The sequence below is a fragment of the Ornithodoros turicata genome, chromosome 4 (assembly GCF_037126465.1).
Source record: "Ornithodoros turicata isolate Travis chromosome 4, ASM3712646v1, whole genome shotgun sequence".
NCBI classification, from domain to species: Eukaryota; Metazoa; Arthropoda; class Arachnida; order Ixodida; family Argasidae; genus Ornithodoros; species Ornithodoros turicata.
This window is the reverse complement of record NC_088204.1, coordinates 23734557-23755425: the sequence shown is the minus strand read 5'-3', so window position 1 is coordinate 23755425 and position 20869 is coordinate 23734557. Positions and strand designations below refer to the sequence as shown.

Genomic DNA, 20869 nt, shown 5'->3' with positions numbered 1-20869 from the left:
AAAGATGCCATCTTGAGCGCGCACGAGAAGGAAAACATGGAGCCTTCAAGGAAGCGGCTTCGGACATCAGCTCGTCCTGACGTGGAGGACGCCGTGATGACGTGGATCAAGCACGTGCGGAGCCGGAATCTACCATTGAGCGGCCCCATCTTTGCTGCAAAAGCGCGAGATTTTGCAAGCCAAATGGGCATCGAGGACTTCACTACGTCAGAAGGGTGGCTTACCCGCTTCAAGGCATGCCATAGGCTCACCTTGAAGAGTGTTTGTGGTGAAAGGGCTGACGTCGACGACGCCACGTGTGAGCAGTGGTTGTCCGGAAAGCTCTGCAAACTCCTGGCATCGTATTCATTGGACGATGTTTTTAATGCTGACGAGACAGCCCTGTACTACAAGCTGCTACCAAACAAGACCATAACCTACAAGGACGACAGCTGTGCCGGAGGGAAGAGAAGCAAAGAGAGAATCACCGTCATGGTATGCGCAAACGCAACTGGCACAGAACGTTGCCGTTTGCTTGTGATCGGGCAAAGCAAGCAAGCCCCGCTGCTTTAAGGGCATTAGGACACATCCCGTGGACTATAAAGCCAATACAAAAGCGTGGATGACAGTTGAAATCTTCTCAGACTGGGTTCGCACCCTTGACAGGAAATTTGCTTCACAAGGGAGGAAGATTCTCCTGCTTGTAGATAACTGCACTGCCCATTGTGAGGTCCAGGGACTGAAAGCGATTCGCCTGGCATTTCTGCCAAAGAATACCACGTCTGTCTTGCAGCCCATGGATTTAGGAATAATCAAGAACCTGAAGACTCTGTACGGAAGGCACCTCTTGGAACGGACCCTTTTATGCTTAGACAACGATAAAGCCTACAGTGTCGACCTTCTCGGTGCAATTCACATCCTGGCAACTGTTTGGAATTCCATGAAGTCTCAAACCATCGCAAACTGTTTTCGCAAATGTGGTTTTTCCGAACCGTTGGTTTCCGAGGGCTCCGCAGACCCACAACTACCCCCTTCCGACGACGACGATCATCTTTTTAATTACGCCGCCGCTGCTTTACCCGAAGGCGTCACATTTCAAAGCTACGTCAACGTAGACGACGGCGTGGAGACGTGTGGGCCCCTGACTGATGCGGACATCATCGGCGCGCTGTGTGCTCCAGCCGAATTCAACCAGGGGACTGCGCGGATCTCAGCGACGAAGATGTCGACGATACATGCCACGAACCAGTGCCCGTGCCACGTGCATCGGATGTGGCATCGGCGCTGGACACGACAGCGCGGTATTTTTCTTGTGAGGAGAGTGCGGACGCCGCGCTTCCAACTTGCGCATAAATTGCAAGCGATGCTGACAGAATCGTGCTTCAATAAACGGGTGCAAGCTCGCATTACGGACTACTTTCAAGCATGACTGGCATCTCTTCTGTAAATAAATTTTCGTTGAAGGTATGTGTGAGTCCTGTACTTTCTGTAAATGTCTATACATTGCGATCTGGCGATTTTCTTCGCTGTAGCACCCGATTGGAGTCGGGAATGTGACCGCAGATACGGGCATAGTTTCGCAGCAGTAGCGGTGTGAGCTACCGTAAAGTCATTCTAGTGCATCATAGAAGTGAAACCAGTGGCGTGAATGCACCACGGGTGCGTCCCGAGAAGCTTGCACACGCTCCCCACACCCAGGCACCCTTCCATGTGCTCGCCTCCCGTTACTTCGAAATCTGCTTAATTCGAACAGATATCGTGGCCCCCTCGAGTTCGAATTAACGAGAGTTTACTGCTCCATTGCTCCATTTATCAGAAGTTTCATTTAAGCAAAGTACAGAGATTTAATGAAATGCAACTTTATTTTAAGATAATCAACTTCCACTACTGTAGGTAGCAAGGAAAAAGAGAATTAATGGATGTTCTCTTCGCATTTTTCGATTTGTTTACAGAATATACCTACATGCCTGAGACTTTGAAAAAATTTCATGCGCATCTCAATCTACTACGTCATCTAATACGCATCAATCGTCTATAATGAGGTTTATCTTCCTGTTCTGCCGGACAAACTGCGCATCCTCTTCCCGCGTCCAGGTTCCCGATATTACCTGTCACTATCATGTGGTATCATCCACATCACCATTCAGTGCGCGGCATGCTATGACGACAGCGTTGACTTTGGCATATCAAATTTAACGGTTTCTATTCTTGATTTGCTCTCGCGATCATGCCCCCAAATTATTCGTAATATTGACGTAAACGAAACCCTTTCATGTGGCTGTTTCTTGAAAGCCTTCATGAAGACACATGTGGACGCGAGCTAAGCCTAACACTGTACGAGTGACTGATGGATTGGATTGCACTGGCTATGACTTCAGCCCGGGTTGTCAGACGTGAGTGGTAATCTTCTAGGTTCGCCGGCATCTCGGTACCTCCACTTTGTTCCGTTTAACCGAAGTACATAATACGGGTTGTTTCAATTATCCGAAGATTTTTATCATTGCATATATAGGAAACCAATAAAAGGTGACCCTATTGTTCCGTTTATCTGTAATTTCCGTTTAACCGAGTTTCGTTTAGTGGGAGTCCACTGTATATATTTCCTTCACTTTGGTGTGCACATCTACTTCATTTCTGATCATATGAATATTTTCTGTGACCCCTAGAGATTCGTATCATTGAGATTCTACTGTATCAACAATAACCTGAGGTTTAAACTTACTTGACTGAAGCACTGAAATCGAAAATAAGTCCCCTTTACAAAGTGCATCACGTCACCTTCTGCAAAAAAGACATGGAGGCACTTGAGGAAAGACATTCAATAGATGTGGGCCAATACATACCCCCTACAAGCATGCCCCCTATTAAACTCACATAGTATGTCAAGGACATGTTACAATGCAGAATGAATCAGAATCAGAATCTTAAATGTGAACATCTTTCACGCAAGTGTGCCTGGTTGGGTAAAACAACCACCTGCTGTCGTACTGTCAACCGTGCTGTTGTACTACTGGGTACCGTCGTAAAAGTTCAACAGTTGTCACAAACAGATGGTGTTCCGATGGGGTTCCGATAAGCATATTCGAGCTCTTATAGCAAATACACACTACTAAGACATTTAGGAGCATTTTGGTTACAGGTACTTGTTAATAACGTCTGGTTAACATTTTTACATGCAGCGATGTGACTGATAGCACAGCTTTGCTTCGTCTTCATAGGCAACACAATAGAGCGTGTGACAAGCTGCAAAGTTATGCTTACCCTGATGGGAAGAACCTTCTGGAAGAAGAATTTGTACTCCTGGGTGAAAGGGCAGGGGTTGGGAAAGCGTGCGATTGCTCTGTACAAAAAGGGTGTCGTCCTGGGCAACAGAGAAGCCAACTTTTCCATTGCCTGCAAGCAACAAGTCCACTTCTAACTTCTCCATTCCTAATACTGTTGTGACTGTGCGAGCTACTGCCAAAAGCAGATATGGTAAGACAGCAATACACAGAGAAGAAACAGGCTTAATGCCAATTGTGTAGATGGCAATTTAGAGAATTGTGGACAAGAAATTGAACATGAATAGAGCTCGTAGTGTGTCAATACGGTTCTAGGTACAGCCAGTAATTCAGCATTTGCATGTTGCTACTTCTGCACTGCGGAATGGATTTCCGTCAAAACACTAGAGCAATTCGTAAGCTATAGATTGAAAATAGTGTTCAACTTCAGTAGTTAATGTCACATACATTATATACGCAGGCATATCCACATATACTTGCGAGAACTTAAACTTTAGATTTTCAGCGGCACAAAAAAATAATGAAAATGAAAGAAACACACACACACAAAAAAAAAAAATATATGTGCAGGGGACTTCTATACAGTGCAGTCCCGTTAATTCAAAATCTTTTAATCCGAACTTCCGGATAATGCCGCCTTACTGCAGCATAACTCAACTAAAACAGGTACTTCATCTCTCTAATCTGGACGCACGCAGAAAGGTTGCCTGCATGTCACTCTTTCACAAGCTTGTCTACTCACCTACTATATCCCATCGTACACTGTACTGTTCCACACCAGGCCGTCAAACTCCGTGTCACACTCAATCATGTAAAGTTTTTGCCCCCCCTGTCCGCACTAACAGATTCCTACATTCACCGCATCAACGCATGATCACATTGTGGAATAGCTTACCGTGCGATATCACGTGCACCCGGGACGTAAACGATTTCACGCGAAAATGTAACATGTACTTAGCTCCTTCTTGAAATCATTGGTCCTTCACAAGTGATGCATTTCTAACCATGTTGTACTGTTCATCAAAGTGTCTCTCTCTTTTGTTTACTTTGTAAGTATTGTACCCCCCACCTTATGTAATGCCCTGCACCAGGGCCTTTAAGGTTAAATGAAATGGAATGAAATGAAATAATCTGTACTGATGCTCAGGCCCGGCCAAGCCATCTGTATTTCGACAGGGGAAAAAGTCTGGTAATTCAAACGTGAACATGCACAACAGTTTATTTAAACAGGGTTGCCAAGCAAGCCTTTTCCAATTACAAACAATTAAAACCCCCAGTGCTGTGTAGAACAAGGACAGAGAATAAAAACGACAACGACCGGCACTGAACTGCAACCGAGTGAAATTTTTATTTTCGAGCAAGCCCACGCATGCACCCCTCTCCCCCCTAAGGGAACAACCAACGAGAGCACGTTACACTAAAACATGTTCTTCAACCTCTGCCCCCCTATCTGTTGTTTCGAGATCTGATAACGTTGTTCCCTTGGGGGTGAGAGGGATGTATGCATGGGCTTGCTCTAAAATAAAAATTTCACTTGGTTGCAGTTCAGTGCCGGTCCTTGTCATTTTTATTCTCCGTCCTCGTCCTACGCATCACTGGGGGTTTTAATTGTTTTTAATTGAAACATGTACCAACCAGCCCAAACACTTGTTCTGTTCCAAGCAAGTCTCGCCGGTTTAAGGGGTTCAACACCCTTCCTGTTGACTTACACAGCCAAGAAAAAGGCAGCAATTCAGCATTTTCTAAAGCTGGGTTAGCGATATTCATACCAGCAGCATGGCCGACTAGCTAAAGATGTCCACTCGTTGGTGGTAGTCAAGGTGGTGCTGAAGATTGGGAGGTGGTGGCTTTGAATACTACCACTGGCTGTGCTGTCTGAGGTTTTCTCACAGACTTTCTAGATGAATTTCGGCACAGTTCCCTTTGAAGTCCGCCCAGGATTCATTCCAACCCCCGTGTTTCCCCCACCCTTTCCTGATGTCCTCTCTCCACCTGTCCACGTCTGTAAGTCGGCTCACAGCCACAGTTGCTTGACGGCGGTAACACGGATTAAAAAACATCCATAAGATATTTGTAGGGGCGTGCGAATATTCGAGTTCTCGAATTCGAATCGAATATCGAACGCTCGAACTATTCGATTCGCGAATCGAATATCCAATATTCGATTTTTCGAATATTCCACTATTCCACGAATATGAACGACACAACCCGAAAGTGAGCTTCACCTGATGCTTCCGTGCATGAGGTGAAGCCTGTTTTACGAAATTGCGCTTGATGCAGGACCAACACAGGCGGGACGATGTTTAGTTTAAGATAGCGTTATCCAAAGTTAGTTTTGTAGACATCATCTGTGGAAGGGGTGGCGCCCCTCCCACATGCAGTTTAGCAGTGCCGAGGGGGGACTTTGATTTGATGTCTGTGAGGTTGCCTTTAAAAAGTTAGGACTCTTGAATGACTACAGCCCACGAACAAGAAGGGTGTCGTAAAAATGTCCTTTATGTCTAAAATTTCAGCAGTGCAACTTCCTCGGGCGAGAGGAAAGAAACTAAAGGGTGTTCATGGGAAAGCTGAGGCAGGATGCCAATTCGTTTGTTTCACAAATGGCCTGTGGTTGTCTGAAACAATTACATCCTCATCCATATAACATGCCACTGCATGACATAAAATTTTGAAATGAAGGTAACCACTCCAGTATACCAGTAAGTGTAGGCTCACCTGCAAAGCAGGAAGCGCTCTCGTGTAAAATTAAAGAGTAGGGGCTTTAAACAGAAGAATTGCACGTCTCTCTTGTGACAGTTAATTAATGCCAGAAAAATTACACTAAAGCCATGGGCACAAAATGGAAACTTTTAGTGCGAAGAGAAAGTCACATATTGTAAATTTTGCATGAATATTCGATATTCGATTCGGTATTGGGAATTTTTTCCCCCACTGGATTCGATATTCGATTCGACTTAGAATATTCGGATTCGCACACCCCTAGATATTTGCTTTCACGGGGTTCACAATTGGAATTACGTTGATAGAGTCGCAGCTGTAGGAACGAATGCAAGCGCGTATCAGATTATTTTCTGCCATAAGTTGTTTTTATGCTTGCCTGTAAATAAATATTCCGGAAAGAACAAGCCTCGTATATTTCCGCCATCGCAGTACTGCGAACGTGCGGCAAGGCCTAGCGAGTCATGACGCATCTCCGATGCAGCTAGTACGCGCTGCCAATGCATTCAAGCCCTCATTGAGGGTGGCTCCCTTTAGTTCGAACTCAGCTTTATTCGAGCAAATCTTCGGTCCCCTTTGAGTTTGAATTAATGGGATAGCACTGAAGTACGTAAAGCCAAACGATGTGTCATCAATGCGAGCTCCAATTACAAACTGCCACTTCAGTGGACTTACTGACATCCCATTGGTTGTCTTTTGGCTCTACTTTTGTTTAGATGTGACGCTGTAACATTACACATTTGTTGTATAATTATTACGTGTCAATTACATGAAATGAAATATTGTATATTATATCTTAGATGACAACATACAGTGTTCGTAGCACTTGTAGCAGCACACATCTACTTTTTGGTCCCGACGGCAGTGTTACTATGAGACCAGAAATCTAAAACGGCTACTGAACTTACCAACGAAAGTGAGAAGGCGATGGTCTGTGGATTCTTCGTAGCTTCGATAAATATTAGCATCATAACTGGCTGCATCTCTCAAGAAGGGGTCCACACTAAGTGCCACGCAGCCTATGTTAGGATCTGCAAGGAATTCACTCGGTTATCGCAGAGCCAAAAAACTAGTAACTGTGGAATTTCCCTCCCTTCAAAAACATCATCATCTTTTCTCGAGCTCAAGTGAAAGTCCTAACCAATGAGAAACTAGAACAAAAAAAATGCTGCTGCTAAAGTGTGAAACACTAGGAGAAAGAGCGCTGCTGCTTTTAAAGCAAACACGTTCAAGGCAGGTACTTCAAGATGATATACCGTACTAGCTGTCACACAAGCATTGCACATAAGCAAGGAATGCTCACAGATTATCAAGGTGTAGTGTCAGTAATGCATATAATCTGCGATGTAAGAAGCACTATAACATCACTTTTTTAAGCACCATAACTGTGTATTCACACGAGGGACACCCCATGCAAGAATATTTCACAGGCATGTAGTGTAAGGAAAAGTAAGAAGCTGCTGACGAGACTTGCATTCTGCTGCGCCTTATGTTGGGCATTCGCATGGCGCCGAGATGTCGGGAGTTGGAGCGGAAGTATAGCAGATAACACCATTGCTCATGTCGTCTGCTAAGGAATGTCTTGGTTATGATCTGCAGGACATTCCACGCGGTTAGCAGAGCGCGAAAAGGCATGATGCTCATAGCAGACGACACCAGTGGTCCTGTCGTCTGGGAAAGAATACCTTGTTACTCAGCCGCAGGATATTCCCTGCACGGATAGACATCACGCACATCCTGCAGCTTAGTCACAAGCAGATGACAGCACCAGTGGTGTCACCTGCTATGTGAGTAATGCCTGTTTGTGCTCTTCTAACCGCGTGGAATATCCTGCAGCTCAGTCAGATGATGGTCTGTAGCAGATGACAGCACCAGTGGTATCGTCTGCTATGTGAGTCATGCCTTTTCGTGCTCTTCTAACCATGCGGAATATCCTGCAGCTCAGTCAGAAGATATTCTTAGCAGACGACAGCACCAGTGGTGTTGTTGCTATACTCCTGCTCACACTCCCAATAGTATATCGGTGTCATGCGAATGTTCAACATAAGACGTGGCAGAAGTTCGGTCCCATCAGCAAATTTTTTTAAACTTTTCCTTCCACTAGAATACTCTACGAGGATGTCCCTGGTGTGAATACACTGTTATAGTGCTTAAAAACACCATGGATTAATTCAGATGGCATCCGGATTAAACTGAGTATCGCCTGGATTATTTCAAATGGCACCTGGATAAAACTAAATGGCGTATTGATTACTTCAGATGAAACCTGGATTAATTCAGATGGTACTTGGTCTAAAATGGGTGAGAAAACCTGTGCTACGTACTAAATGATGTAATTTTTCACTGTCGTTCGCAGCTTCTTGCACCTACACAGCTACTACTGATGGCACCACCAGTGGCAGAGTAAGGCCACTCTTTCTCAGTGAGAAATCTGAAGTGATGTGAACAGTAGCTTCTATGTATTTTACTTACAGGGAAGCTGTACACTGAGACAGGACCACTTGTGCTCTTCCAAACTCAACTTTAACCTTGTATGATCAAACATAGGCTCGAGGTAACCACACAAAATGTGTTCATAAAATGGCAGGAAATTCTTTATATATCTGAATTTTGAAGGCAGCAATTCTACTCCTGTGAAGCCACTTGGTGTCATGAGTGAGTGCCAAGAGACAGGCTTTTCATGCACTCAATCTTTGGCATGAGCATAGTATATGCAGAGTCGGCCCCACTGGAGGCAAGTTGCTTTATTTTGTGGCACATTCTGTCAACTAATTGGTGAACCCAATGTCATGTGCAAAGGTAAGTTAAGATGGCTCATAAAACGACATTAACGCAGGCGAGCCAGTGGGAGAACGCTATATGCACTAGAATTCGCATTCGTTAGATCAGATCAGGCTACAACGGATGCAAGGACATGTCTTGCTTTGGTAGGGCTACCAATATTATTAATATTGAAAAGCTCAGTTTACAAGACCAGGCTATAACACCCTATCAGCTACAGTAGACTGAATTTAAAGTAAATTTTGTTTTATTGGAGGAATAACAATGGATTTCTGTAGCACCCAAGTCAAATGGTTGACTTCCACTTCACTTGGAACGTAGAGAATCAAGCCTAGCAATGTCCTGTGCAGAGTTCGAGGTAACTCATTACTGTAACTAAGTTCAATTTTTTGGTAACTTAACTCGGTACTTTTGCATAGTGGTAACTTTCAGAGGAATTTCCAAGTTACTTTTAATTCGCTTTTCACTCATGTCCACATATTTTCTTGCTTTCTGTCCGGTTCTTTCATGGCGTTTTATGACATAAAACGTGATATTCAATCAATGACAGTATTCTATTCAGGAAGTAAGAACCGCTGCCATTGAAATGAGGTTGAACCCCACAGGGAGTAAGATGCAAAGCGTTCGACTTGTTGGACATAAACGAAAACGATCTAAGCGTGTGTCACTCCTCCGCAGACAACTCAAGGTCTAACTCAACTGCTTACGCGCGCTGCACCTGTGTAGCGCTATTTTGTGTCTGAAGTAACTTGGAAGCAACTCGTTCTTTTTTTTAAGTAACTCTGTAACTGCGAGTTACATTCAGGCAGAAGAACTTCGTTATTAACTTAGTTACATTTTTCACACGGTAACTTAACTCATAACGGGCTATTTCGAAAAAGAAAATGTGCCAACTGAAGGTGACCCAGTGATCTTGCAGCAGTGGGTTCCTGGGCTGCGATGTAAGCTTGAAACCACATGCCGCAACCAGACCAATTTGTTGACAGTCTTCCTCACAAACTCGAATCTCTGAAGCACCACCATTTCGTGTCAAGGCAGCAGTCAGTCTAGCTTCGATATCTGAAGGCAACTCTCCCTCCTCGCAGAAGACGGCATCGTCCTCATGGATTTCGCCAAAAACTACAACTTTCTCGTGCAAAATTCTCCTCAGTCTTTCTAGTGGGAGCAGGGACAGGCCACCCTTCATCCAATGGTGTTCTACTTCTGCGGTTATACTGGCGCAGACCTGTGTCACCGTACTTTTGTTGCCATATCTGACTCTCTGTGCCACGACAACGTGGCTGTGCATTGTTTTCGGGCAGAGTTGATAGTTTTGTGCCTGATGATATTTGAATAACAGCAGAATACCCAGCCACAAAAAATGCATTACCGTATTTCGGCGTCTTAGTACAAAAGAAAAAAGCTTTGTGAACATCCCGCCCTCATTACTCAGACTTCAGCATAGACGCAGTATGGAATTTCTATGCGACCTCACATAGCGAGGGTCCGTGTGATGGAGTTGGAGGTACTCTGAAGCAGCTTGCCGCTAAAGCGTGCATTCAGAGGCCAACTGAGCACCAAATATTGAGACCCAGACCTCTACAACTGGGCGTGCGCAACTCTCGAGAACATTCAACCGATATGGGTGCCGAAGACTGCAGTAAGCAACAAGCAAAACATGTTGAAAGACCGTTACAAAAAAAAAAAAAAAAAGCAAAGCTTGTCAATAACACAAGGAAGCACCATTTTTTTCGAACGAGTTGTCCGGAAATTGCCGTAAAAACCACGTCCTTTTCCAAAAACATTCGGGTGTACAGAGTGATCAAAGAATAAGGGCATTCAAGCCCCAAAGAACGTCGTAATGGAATGCCTCCATTGTGCACAGTTGTACAGATGCATGCGAAATTACTGGAATAAATATTATAACCCTGGCCTCTGCTGATCGTCCAGACTGGCTGCACAAGAGAGCATTTCGAGGTACGTAGAGGGCAGTGAATATGTTTACAATTAGTTAATCAATTAAAATCACAATTACTTTTCCGAAGCAAAACGACAGCGCCGTTTTAGTAGGTCATACTACGAAACTGTCCGGACCCCACACGTGTTTCGCTCACAAGCGCACGTGTCGTTGTGGTGGACCCTGTCTCACGTAAAAATTATTTTCTCACGCTTATCAAGAAAGTACATGTTCGGTTTTGTTATGAGCATTACTTCGAAGCCAGCTCTATCATATGCATACCGAAAGACTACTGTCCATCGACTGCTTCATTTCCAAAACTGGCCTTGAAAACGTCAAACTTAGAAGAAATTGACATGTTTGACATTAAATGGGCCAAAAATCACAGTGAGCAAGATCTTCGTATTCACTGTTCCATTCTGTGGGAACTTTCAAGTATGCCAAAAAATTTGGGGCTTTCTAGCTTTCCTGCAAAGTGTCCTTATTGAGGCGTAAACAATGAAGAAGTCGCGGCACAGAGTGCGCCCCTCTGACGGGTGAAACATGAAACGCGGGGAAATGGTTTGAGCTCAGTACGCTATTCAGACTTTGATCTAGCGTTCTGTGTCAAAAATGTCTGGCTATATAAACAGTCCGCTGCCTGGACTACTACTTTCGCACCATAGTCTTTGTGATTCCCCTGAACTTTGACTCCGTGTAGATCGAGAGCGGTTGAATATTTTTCAATAAAACCTTGGGATATGCCTTCTAATGTCAGGACGTGTCGAGCATAATTTTTGGAAACCAAACTTCCGCGGGTTGAGCGCAAGCATTGGATGATTTAGCCTGGAATGACCCAGCAGGCATACGAGGTGTGATCAAAAAGTATGGTAAATGTTGCTTTTTTTTTTTTTAATTGGGTGTTAGCGCCGCGAAGCAACTGTGGCTATGAGCGACGTACAGATGTGGACAGACGGAGAGAGGATAGCAGGAAGGAGTGGGGGACAGGGGGTTAGTATGCGTCCTGGGCCGACTTCAGGGGGAACTGTGCCGACATTCGTCTGGAAAATCTTCGGAAAACCCAGGGAAAACCTCAGACAGCACAGCCGGCGGTAGGATTCGAACCCACCACCTCCCAGTCTTCAGCACGACCTTGGTTACCACCAACGAGCGGACGCCTTAGCCCACTCGGTCATGCCGCTGGTGGTAAATATTGCTGCAGAGCAGCATTACGCGAACTGCTTTGGGGAGGTGACGCATTGTATATCAGTACAAATGTGTGAGACGTCTGAACTTGCTCACTGCAGTCAGTCAATTTTATGCTCTGATAAGGAGGGGTGCTTTTTTGAAGTGTGTTGTGAGTCATGGATGAGGAATAAACCATCAACATGAAGTTTTCCTTCCAACTTAAAAAAAAATCCTTAGGAAATGCATGAAATGCTCAGTTTTGTTTACGGTGATGCTGTGTCGAATGATTCTGTCAGGGCTGTGAATCGATTGAAGATGAAGAGAGACTGAGATTAGGATGCCCCTCAACATCAACAACCGAGAAAAATATTGAATGAGTCAGCGAAATGATTCAAACCAGCGACAAAGATCTGGGCATGCATTTGGCTAAAAGTACCAGAGGACAACACCAAGGGACAAGGACAATGACCCCTAACTAAAAAGGACAACACTAGCGAACAAGCACAACACCCCAACAGGCTCAAATGGACGTTTTACTGATCTCGTCTCATCACGTTTCGCATCAGCTCACAACATCGAAGCAGCCACAACAGCACAGCTAAAAACACTCAGAAAAGAAGGCTTCCAATTCTGCTGAAGGATGTGGAAGGAATGGTGGAACAAGTGTGTTCGAAGCAACAGGGACTTGAAAGGAGAATAATCAGAACTGATCTCTTTCTCTAATAAACGTCTTTGTATGTAACATTCACCATATTATTTTGATCACCCCTCGCATGTCAGATGACTAGCATCAGATCTGTCAGCATCTTTGTCAGCAGCATGTCAGATCTTTGAAGCATCACTCTCACTATATGTATTGCATTCACAATTGGAACGAGGATATGTACCCAAATCTTTTACCAATCAATCAATTCACTTTTTAGGGTTTTGCTTTGCATTCAAGCAATTAGGTTTGAAAAGATTTGTTCCCATTTAAAGGTGGTGCCCGGATAAAAGAACTCAGTTGAACTGAAGGCGCGATCAGAATGGTGTGTGCCTGAAATACGTGTAACCGGAATATTTAGTTTTGAAACCGTCGGAAACATGAGAAAATGAATCTAATTTGATTTTGTAGCCGGCTGCATGCTCCCGGCTGAATTCAGGCAACAGTGTGCTGACTGACATCACTGGAGTCTGTTATGAAGCCAGGCTGTCTGTCATAAATGCAGTCTTGCGACACGCGATCTGCTGCAGAACTGTTGCTAGAAACATATTCGTTCATACTTTCAGTGGTATTGGATTGTAACCAGCCTAGCGACGCTGTCGGCTGAGTGATTGAGAATCTCGAATGCAATGTTGATACCATCGCCAATTGAGACTCAGCAGGCAAGGGCCATTTGAACCGAAAACTGAGAGTTGCTTTCGAATTCCATGTTTTTGATGTTTTATAAAAAAAACGTGAACAAAATTTTGCAAATTTTTTTAGGTGTTTTGTTCTTGGAAGGGGTCTCCAAGTGGATACCACATTAGGTCTATAATTCCGGATTCCTTGCAGAATCCACCTTTAAAGATACACTCTCGATCTGAATCAAAGCGAAGAAAATGCTGTTGCATGCTCTTTAACGATGTCTGCTTCGATATCACTAGCTGTCAGCAGCTTCTTATTCTTGCTCTGCCAAGCATTGATGCCACTGATTTATGATAAAATTTGCTGGTTAAAAGGTACTGCATCTCAAAACAGTCCTCTAGAATCTTTACCTCAGTGGCGCACCATTATGACACATGCAAAGCTGCAGCAGCCGAAACCCATGTCATCATAAAACCAAAACTGGGCATGACATTCTATTAAACAAAGTCTTGCACGTGGCGTCTGCATGTAACTCATAGCAGGATACATCTGTGAACAGCTCCAGGCTTTGCACATTATTCTCTATACCAACACGTAAGTCGAGAATGAAGAGCACTGACTTACTATTAATTAATGGCTTACCTATCATAATTGGAGTTTTGTGCCTGAGCCATCGGTAGAATGAAGGTCCCAAATAGAGGATCAGACCCAAGGCTATCATCAGGAGCAGCAACGCCTTGCGAGACCTTAGGAAGCAAAGATCAGGAAGCTATTTGACATGTGCAGCGAAATACAGGAACTAGAAAACTGAGGTGTTTGTGATGCATGTGTGCTAAAACCTGCTTGAGGACCAGGAGAAAATTCATGAAGACCAGAAAAGCTTTGAGAGCACACAAAGAAGACACCTGTGTGTAACACATGTGGCACAAGTACAAGAGCTCGGAAGCCCTTTTAACCTGCAAAGTTCTCTCTACCTATCCTTTTATGTTGGCTATGTGGCCACTTGGCAAGCGATAAATGAGCTATGAACTATGAATGCGTGCAACACAACGTCAAAGTGAATGTTAAGAAATGGTTAGTTAAAAGCAGACGGCCTGGATAACAGTTACTATAGAAGTGCTTTTTTCCTGTGCAAAATATTTTCACATTCCTTGGTAAGTTGTATTCATGAAAGACATTGGAAGCACCACTTGGTTTCGAGCTCATAGCGACTGCGACCTTGAAGCTCTATTAATTCAGAATTTGCATGTGATTAGATCTATTCTCCAAAAAGGAGTTCTGGCAACTTACCAAAAGTACTGGCATACTATATGTTGAAAACAGAGCTTAACATGCGTGAGGAACAGAACGTCAAATGTGTTAATTCGTAATTTTGGGTGGCACGCAAAAAGCAATAAAAGAGCATCTACAGTATGGTTAACATAGCTGCCCTATATTATTACCATTGTTCAAATCACCAGTATTTATTTATTTAATTTATTTATTTACCCTCAGGGCTACAGCGTTAAAGAGGGGAGGGGCTTGAAACAAAGCAGGAACAATGTGGAATAAAATTAAAATAAAATAAACAAAATAAACAACAACAACAAACGAACCAAAAACACGGGCACAGACAGTATCACTGGTGGACAATCAGACAATTTGACTGGTGGACAATTTGAGTTGAACCCAACAACATGTTTAAAATCAACTACAGGACCATCTAACGAAAGAGGAGAGGTGAATGGGCTGGAATCTATATTACTAGTAGAAATATCGAGACAATCTTGGTATTGTTTTTGGAACGATGGGCACCCCAAGAGTAAGTGCAGAACTGCCAGCTTGCAGTGCCATGTCTGCCTTTGTTTCTGTAGAAGTCACTCTGATACAATCTGTGCATTAATGCTGACATAATGAGTAAAATTACGTTTCAGTGTTCTGAGATGGTATGCCTCTAGTAACATCGCATACGAAAGAGTTTATGAAACAGCAATATTTAACAGACAGCAATCCACTTCCAATCCGATCCAGCAATCCAGCAATCCGATAACCAGTTTATGACAAATTTGTACTTGTTTGCAGAACAGTGCAAATTCGGAATTTCTAAGGCAGAAATGATTAGTGGTAGGTCTGTCGAAGGCTTAAAGTCTAGCCTACTGGAAACGCTACAAAGCAACAAAATGAACTCAAAAACGAGACAAGAACAGAGCATGAAAAAGGAGATAAATGCTCACGCTCCATGTCAGGCAATAGAAAAGATGTTTCATAAAAGAGCATTTGGAAGAGTGGTTACAATTTTCAAGCACATATGGCTGGCACTAAGGAAGTTGTGATTGAAATGTCACAATGTTAAACACTTCTTTAAGTGGTTCTGAAACATCCAAAAAGAGAAGCTTGAACACAATTAGAGCATAATGTAAAAACCCCCGAGACTAGGGAACACGACGGGACAGACACAACACAAAGTCTCAAACACAGCTGAAAATTTTACTTCACAAACAAGAAATATATACAAACAGAAGGGAAGGGAACACCAGTTGAGAACAAAATAGGAGGTCATTTAGGGGAAACGAGCAGTCTGTTCAAGGCCGGACCGAGGAGGATTTTTTACATTATGCATCATCTTCACCAGCTCGCTTGCTTCCTAGCCATTTTTTCATTGACAATTAGAGCTCTTGATACGTCCATTCATAGGCACATAACTCATTTGTCTACCTATAGATGATAAGTGCAGTCTTCAATCTGTGGTATTACCTAGTAGCTTTACCAGAAATCCTATCCACAGAACAGAAGCGTGAACATGCAAATAATCGGAACTATATTCACACCCTCCCAGATCTAAGATCGACCTCTGGAGTGACATTGACTTGACAACGAACTATACATTTAACCTCTTTTGTGAATTTAAGTTCCCACAAATTGCTATTTCTCGCAATTCTGCCCCAGAATGTGAAAGAAAGAAAGGCTGTGAAGAATAAGAAAGGCTTCCACGCTATATTTAAATATGTGTTGTGTTTACAGGTTTCATTTTCATAACCAGCGGGGCAAAGGTTTTATTTCGGGAACACCAAAAACAAAAAAAGGTTAAAATCCGGCAATATTGTGTGAAAGACATGGTTCAATTCTCACATTTTACATAAACATGAGACACAGAGGGGGAGTGCTGTGTAAAGCAGTATTCAGTGTTCTCCAGTGCCTGTACGGGCAGCAGAATTCGGCTCCCAGGGTCTTCAAGGTTTTACCCGAAATGGCAATGATGCAAAGCCAGGGGTGGAAACAGGTTTTATCGACTTTCACCCCAAAACACACGGCTCTAAATGTATTGCACATAATGCTGCACCACCAATGGGATGAATGTGAAGCAAGCATGTAGGAATGGGATTCTCCCCAAAATATTGCAAAACAAGTTGATAAGAAATTACATAATCCATGATCACTCTATTTCAGGGGTGTGAAACCTGCGGCCCAGCTGCGCTGCAGTTGTGGCCCTGCACGGAACAAGTACTCGACAAATATCCTGGTGCTTAGCTGGCTGGCAGAAAGCATGGCATGGCAGGCAAACTCTTCAGATAAAAGTGCACTCTCTGTGTTGCCTTTGCCACTATTAATAAAACTAACAAAAGGTGGGAATTCATGTTCTGAGGCTGGAACAGACGGAAAGGACAAATACATACAAAGCCACTTTCATAATTAACAAGAGGTGTTTGTCATATTCTTGTACTACAGCTTTGAGAATGCAACAAGTCATCCAAAATGCAAGCTTTCAGTACAGTTACCCTTATTAAATAGTAATAGTTACAAAGGAACGTTCAGCCAGTTTGGCTGATTAATAAGATCGGCAGGCTAATTTAGACTTATTTTAGAACGTGTTTAAATATCTGCTGCGGCCCTCGGAAAAAATTGGCGAGGGGGTGGGGGAATGTAGTCCATGAGATTGTAGAGATTCACGACCCCTGCTCTATTCTAGAGGATCACTGTATTCATACATGTAACACCACACCACAATACATGAACAGTTTGTCGAATGCCAAAAGTATTCAAGTATGGCAAAATGATAAATTTAAAAAAAAAATCCTTCCTATGCTGTCAAACAATACATAGCAATAATAACAAGTTTCTTGTCATTTTTTTTTCTTTTCTTTTTCTTAATTACGTGTTAGCACCGCGAAGCAACTGTGGCTATGAGCGGCGTGGACAGATTGAGAAAGGACAGCAGGAAGGAGTGGGGGACAGGGGGGTTAGTATGCGTCCTGGGCCGACTTCAGGGGAACTGTGCCAACATTTCGTGCGGAAAGTCTTCGGAAAACCCAGGGAAAACCTCAGACAGCACAGCCAGTGATAGGATTCGAACTGTTAGTTGCTTGTTGGTGGTTTGCACAGCACATGCTAGGGTAACTCAACCCAACTTTAGGAAATGTGTTGCACAGAGTCTGTCAAGTGTTCCTACATACAGATAAACTATACTTAGTACCTCTTGAAGGTGAGGCTGGGATGATAGCGTGCGAACCTACAAGAAACCAAGGCTTATGTTCCAAGTACGTCACGGTCAGCTGTAACAGTGCCCCAGACACTGAATTCAAACAGGAAAAAAACTTACGATAAGTTGCTCTCAAGAAACCTCTTGATTCTCCGGATCTTGTCCCCCATGTCCATCTTGGCCCCTCTGTTTCGCCTGAAACAATATTAACGGAGCTTGTTGTAGCTGCAGCGTACTGTACACAATAGAATCAACCTCAATCTACCTGCAAGTCGTACTAACAGCAGTTGGCACAACAACAACTTTAGGCTTAAGATGAGATGAATAGGGAGTTCCATCGCCATGGGCGATACTCTACCCCATTGTTGGTGGTGATGTAGGGAATGAAATAATGAGCCCCTCCACAATAAGGATTGAAGTTATATAGTGAGCAAAAAGGTCAAAAGAACTTTGAGCGCAGAGTGTTGGTGGGTTGGATTTGGCCAGGGACCAAGCAATTTTGATAGAGAGAAGGGGCGAGAGTCCAGCTGAGTAAGAAATCCGTAGAGTGCGATTCGGGAAGATCGGTAGTGTGGGCAATGAAAAATAATGTGCTCCAGACCCTCTAGAGCACTGCAGTGACAGCATCTGGGAGAGTCAACTTGTCTCAAGCAGTAATGCCACTGAGCCGTAAAAGTCACATTGAGTCGCACTCGATGATCAATGCAGCATCTCGAGCGAGAGGTGTTTCATGGCATGCTGAAAGCGAGTGTTGGATCAACTCTGCTCAGCATAGATGGGGGGAGAATGTAGATTGTCCATTGGCGGGAAGCCAGGGATGTCACGAGGCGTCGCAGAGTGGAATGACAATGTCCCCTCAGCAGCGCAATACTGGTTCGCTTCAGATGTGAGACAGCTGCTTCTGCAGCACTGTCCGCCTGCTCACAACTATTCTGAATATGCCAACACTAGGGCTGCTTTGTTAGTCGCCCCAAGCCTATACAGTGTATAGAAGAAAATACTGATGCAATATTTTTAGACTTTTTTGTCCGTTTTGTCTCTGCGGAACAGACTAACCTGATTTTGCCACGGGTGCTAATTGCCATTTGGACTAGAACACATATGATACACAGTGGCGCATTAGCAGTTAAATCTTGTGATCCACTTGTGATTGATCTTAAAAGAACAACGTGACCAGAAGCATCATATGTCTATGTGTTTTAGTGTCAACCATGGGCAACCATGGGCAACCACAGGATTTTTTTCGGGGAAGGATAAAGCGTATCCAGGGACAGGGGGGACATGCAACAAATAGACACTGGACAACAAAATGATCTCAATCAAAACCACTGATATGCAGGAGATCTGCTGTGGAAGATTCAGATTATAATGAGGATGTCATGATGACGTGCGAGTAAAGACAGCACAATTTCGGGTGATTTGGGGGCTGCCATTGGAGGGGGTGATGCCACCCCCCAACTCAATCCTTCTCTCAAAACGCTGATGGTATCCACATGGAACATGACCAGCCAGGCAACCACTCCCAAAGCAAAGAGAAAGCCTGTGATAATTCATGGCTTTAACTCGCAAGACATGAACGGTCATGAACGACGTTGTAGTGGTGGATTGATTTTGCCCACTCGAAGGTTCTTTAGCAAGTGATGAGTTCCCAGTACACAATGAGAAAGAAATTCGGAGGACATCACACCGACTGCGGTTAAGCTTCACATTAGATGGGGTGCTGCAATCAAACAAGCTCATATCAGTTTTGGCACACAAAAATCTCAATTGTAGCAGCAACAAGTATCTGCGAAGTAGCCAGAAAACAGTCAGGTCTCCATTGCCCAAATTTGTGCGCAAGTTAGAAAGCATAAAATTTGATGCAATGTAGCCAAATCTGGCAACCCTGATTACAATGTTGTCATGGTTCTCTCCGCAATCAAAATAAGGTGACAAGGCTGGTATATGGCAACAATCTGTATAAGTTTCAATACTGGGACCCTGACTCATGTGATTGGTGAGTTGCAAAGCACAAGCTCATTAAATGTTGCAAGTGTTGGATGGGCTTGTGTTGTTTCACATTGTTCAAGCATTTCTGATAAACACAAAAGTGTAACACACCAGTTTCCCAACCCTACTTAACCTTTTATATCTTTGACAGAGTGACATAACTTTCTTAGTGATAATTTTCTGCAGCATTACTCAGGGTCTGCATGCTCTGGCATGTAATCTAACCAAACAACACAAATTGTCTAACCCAGCAATCTGCTGTGCTGGTGCAGTGCTGCTAGTATTAACAAACAAACAGAAGTATTCTGAGAGACTGCCGTTCACAACTGAAAAAAATATGTTGAGTCGTAAACATCTGAGCATATGATCAAACCAATTAAAAACGGCTTTCAGCAGCACATAACTAGAAGACACGAAATCGTGACTGCTTGCCAGGTACGCTAATCGCTACACCGCTGTCAGCCACATCGAAAGGTACACTAGGGAGGTGTATCCCTCTCCAATATACGTCCCGCTTTTGGTGGTATCACAACTGATTACAAGATATAAACCACACAAAAAAGACTACGTCAACAGACCTCACAACACACTCGCTTACTGTGCTGTCTAACTTTGACATGGGGATGAAACTTTGAAGGTCCGCTACGTATGATGGCATCAACTAGATGCATATACAAATTTCTATGTTACAGTTAGACATCCTCATCCGCAAACGCATGCACTGGAAACGAACTCGCAGAAAATGAACAAAAGAGCAAAGCACCTGGTCTTTTTTGCATGGGGTATTTGCTGTGTTCAATGATGGCTTCACTGACTGAACGCACTCATGTTTACACTTGACATGAAATGTAGGAAACACACGAAATCGACAAACATATCAACACACAACGTTCGACTGGTTCGACTCGCAACATCGTACGGCTCCTGTCGGCTCTTTAGTGGATTGTCACGGTTTGTGGTTTATGTTTGGATCGTGGTTTGGATATCGAAGCAAACATGTGCGCGCCGCCATAATGCCGCCGCCGCTTACGTTCTCTCTGCCGCCGCCCGGTTCCTGCCGCAATCAGTGGCCGATATGTTCCTTGACTACGAGGAGACAGGAAAATTAGAGACACGAAGAACTCAAACCAACAAAGTGAAACGTTTATTCTACAGAAAGAAGTCGAGGTATGATAAAGGAGATTCACCAATTCCATCATACTTGAAGCCTGAGTATCAGCAAGACAAACAACAAC

General features: G+C 43.7%; 1 protein-coding gene across 2 annotated transcripts in view; it reads right to left on the bottom strand.

The window, feature by feature from the left end:
- Nucleotides 1-20547, bottom strand: part of LOC135391327 (uncharacterized protein KIAA2013 homolog) — a 164974-nt gene extending 144427 nt beyond the window's left edge. Inside the window, exons 1-7 of one of the 2 annotated variants that reach the window (XM_064621566.1) lie at nt 20398-20547; nt 17766-17840; nt 17640-17675; nt 13832-13935; nt 6887-7009; nt 3241-3372; nt 2702-2760 (exon numbers count right to left, since the gene is read on the bottom strand). In XM_064621566.1, coding sequence (XP_064477636.1) covers nt 2702-2760; nt 3241-3372; nt 6887-7009; nt 13832-13935; nt 17640-17675; nt 17766-17821 — 510 coding nt within the window. In that variant the 5' untranslated portion in view covers nt 17822-17840; nt 20398-20547. The remainder of the gene's footprint in view (nt 1-2701; nt 2761-3240; nt 3373-6886; nt 7010-13831; nt 13936-17639; nt 17676-17765; nt 17841-20397) is intronic. The other variant, XM_064621567.1, reaches the window with a different exon arrangement.
- Between the last annotated feature and the right edge of the window lie 322 nt (nt 20548-20869).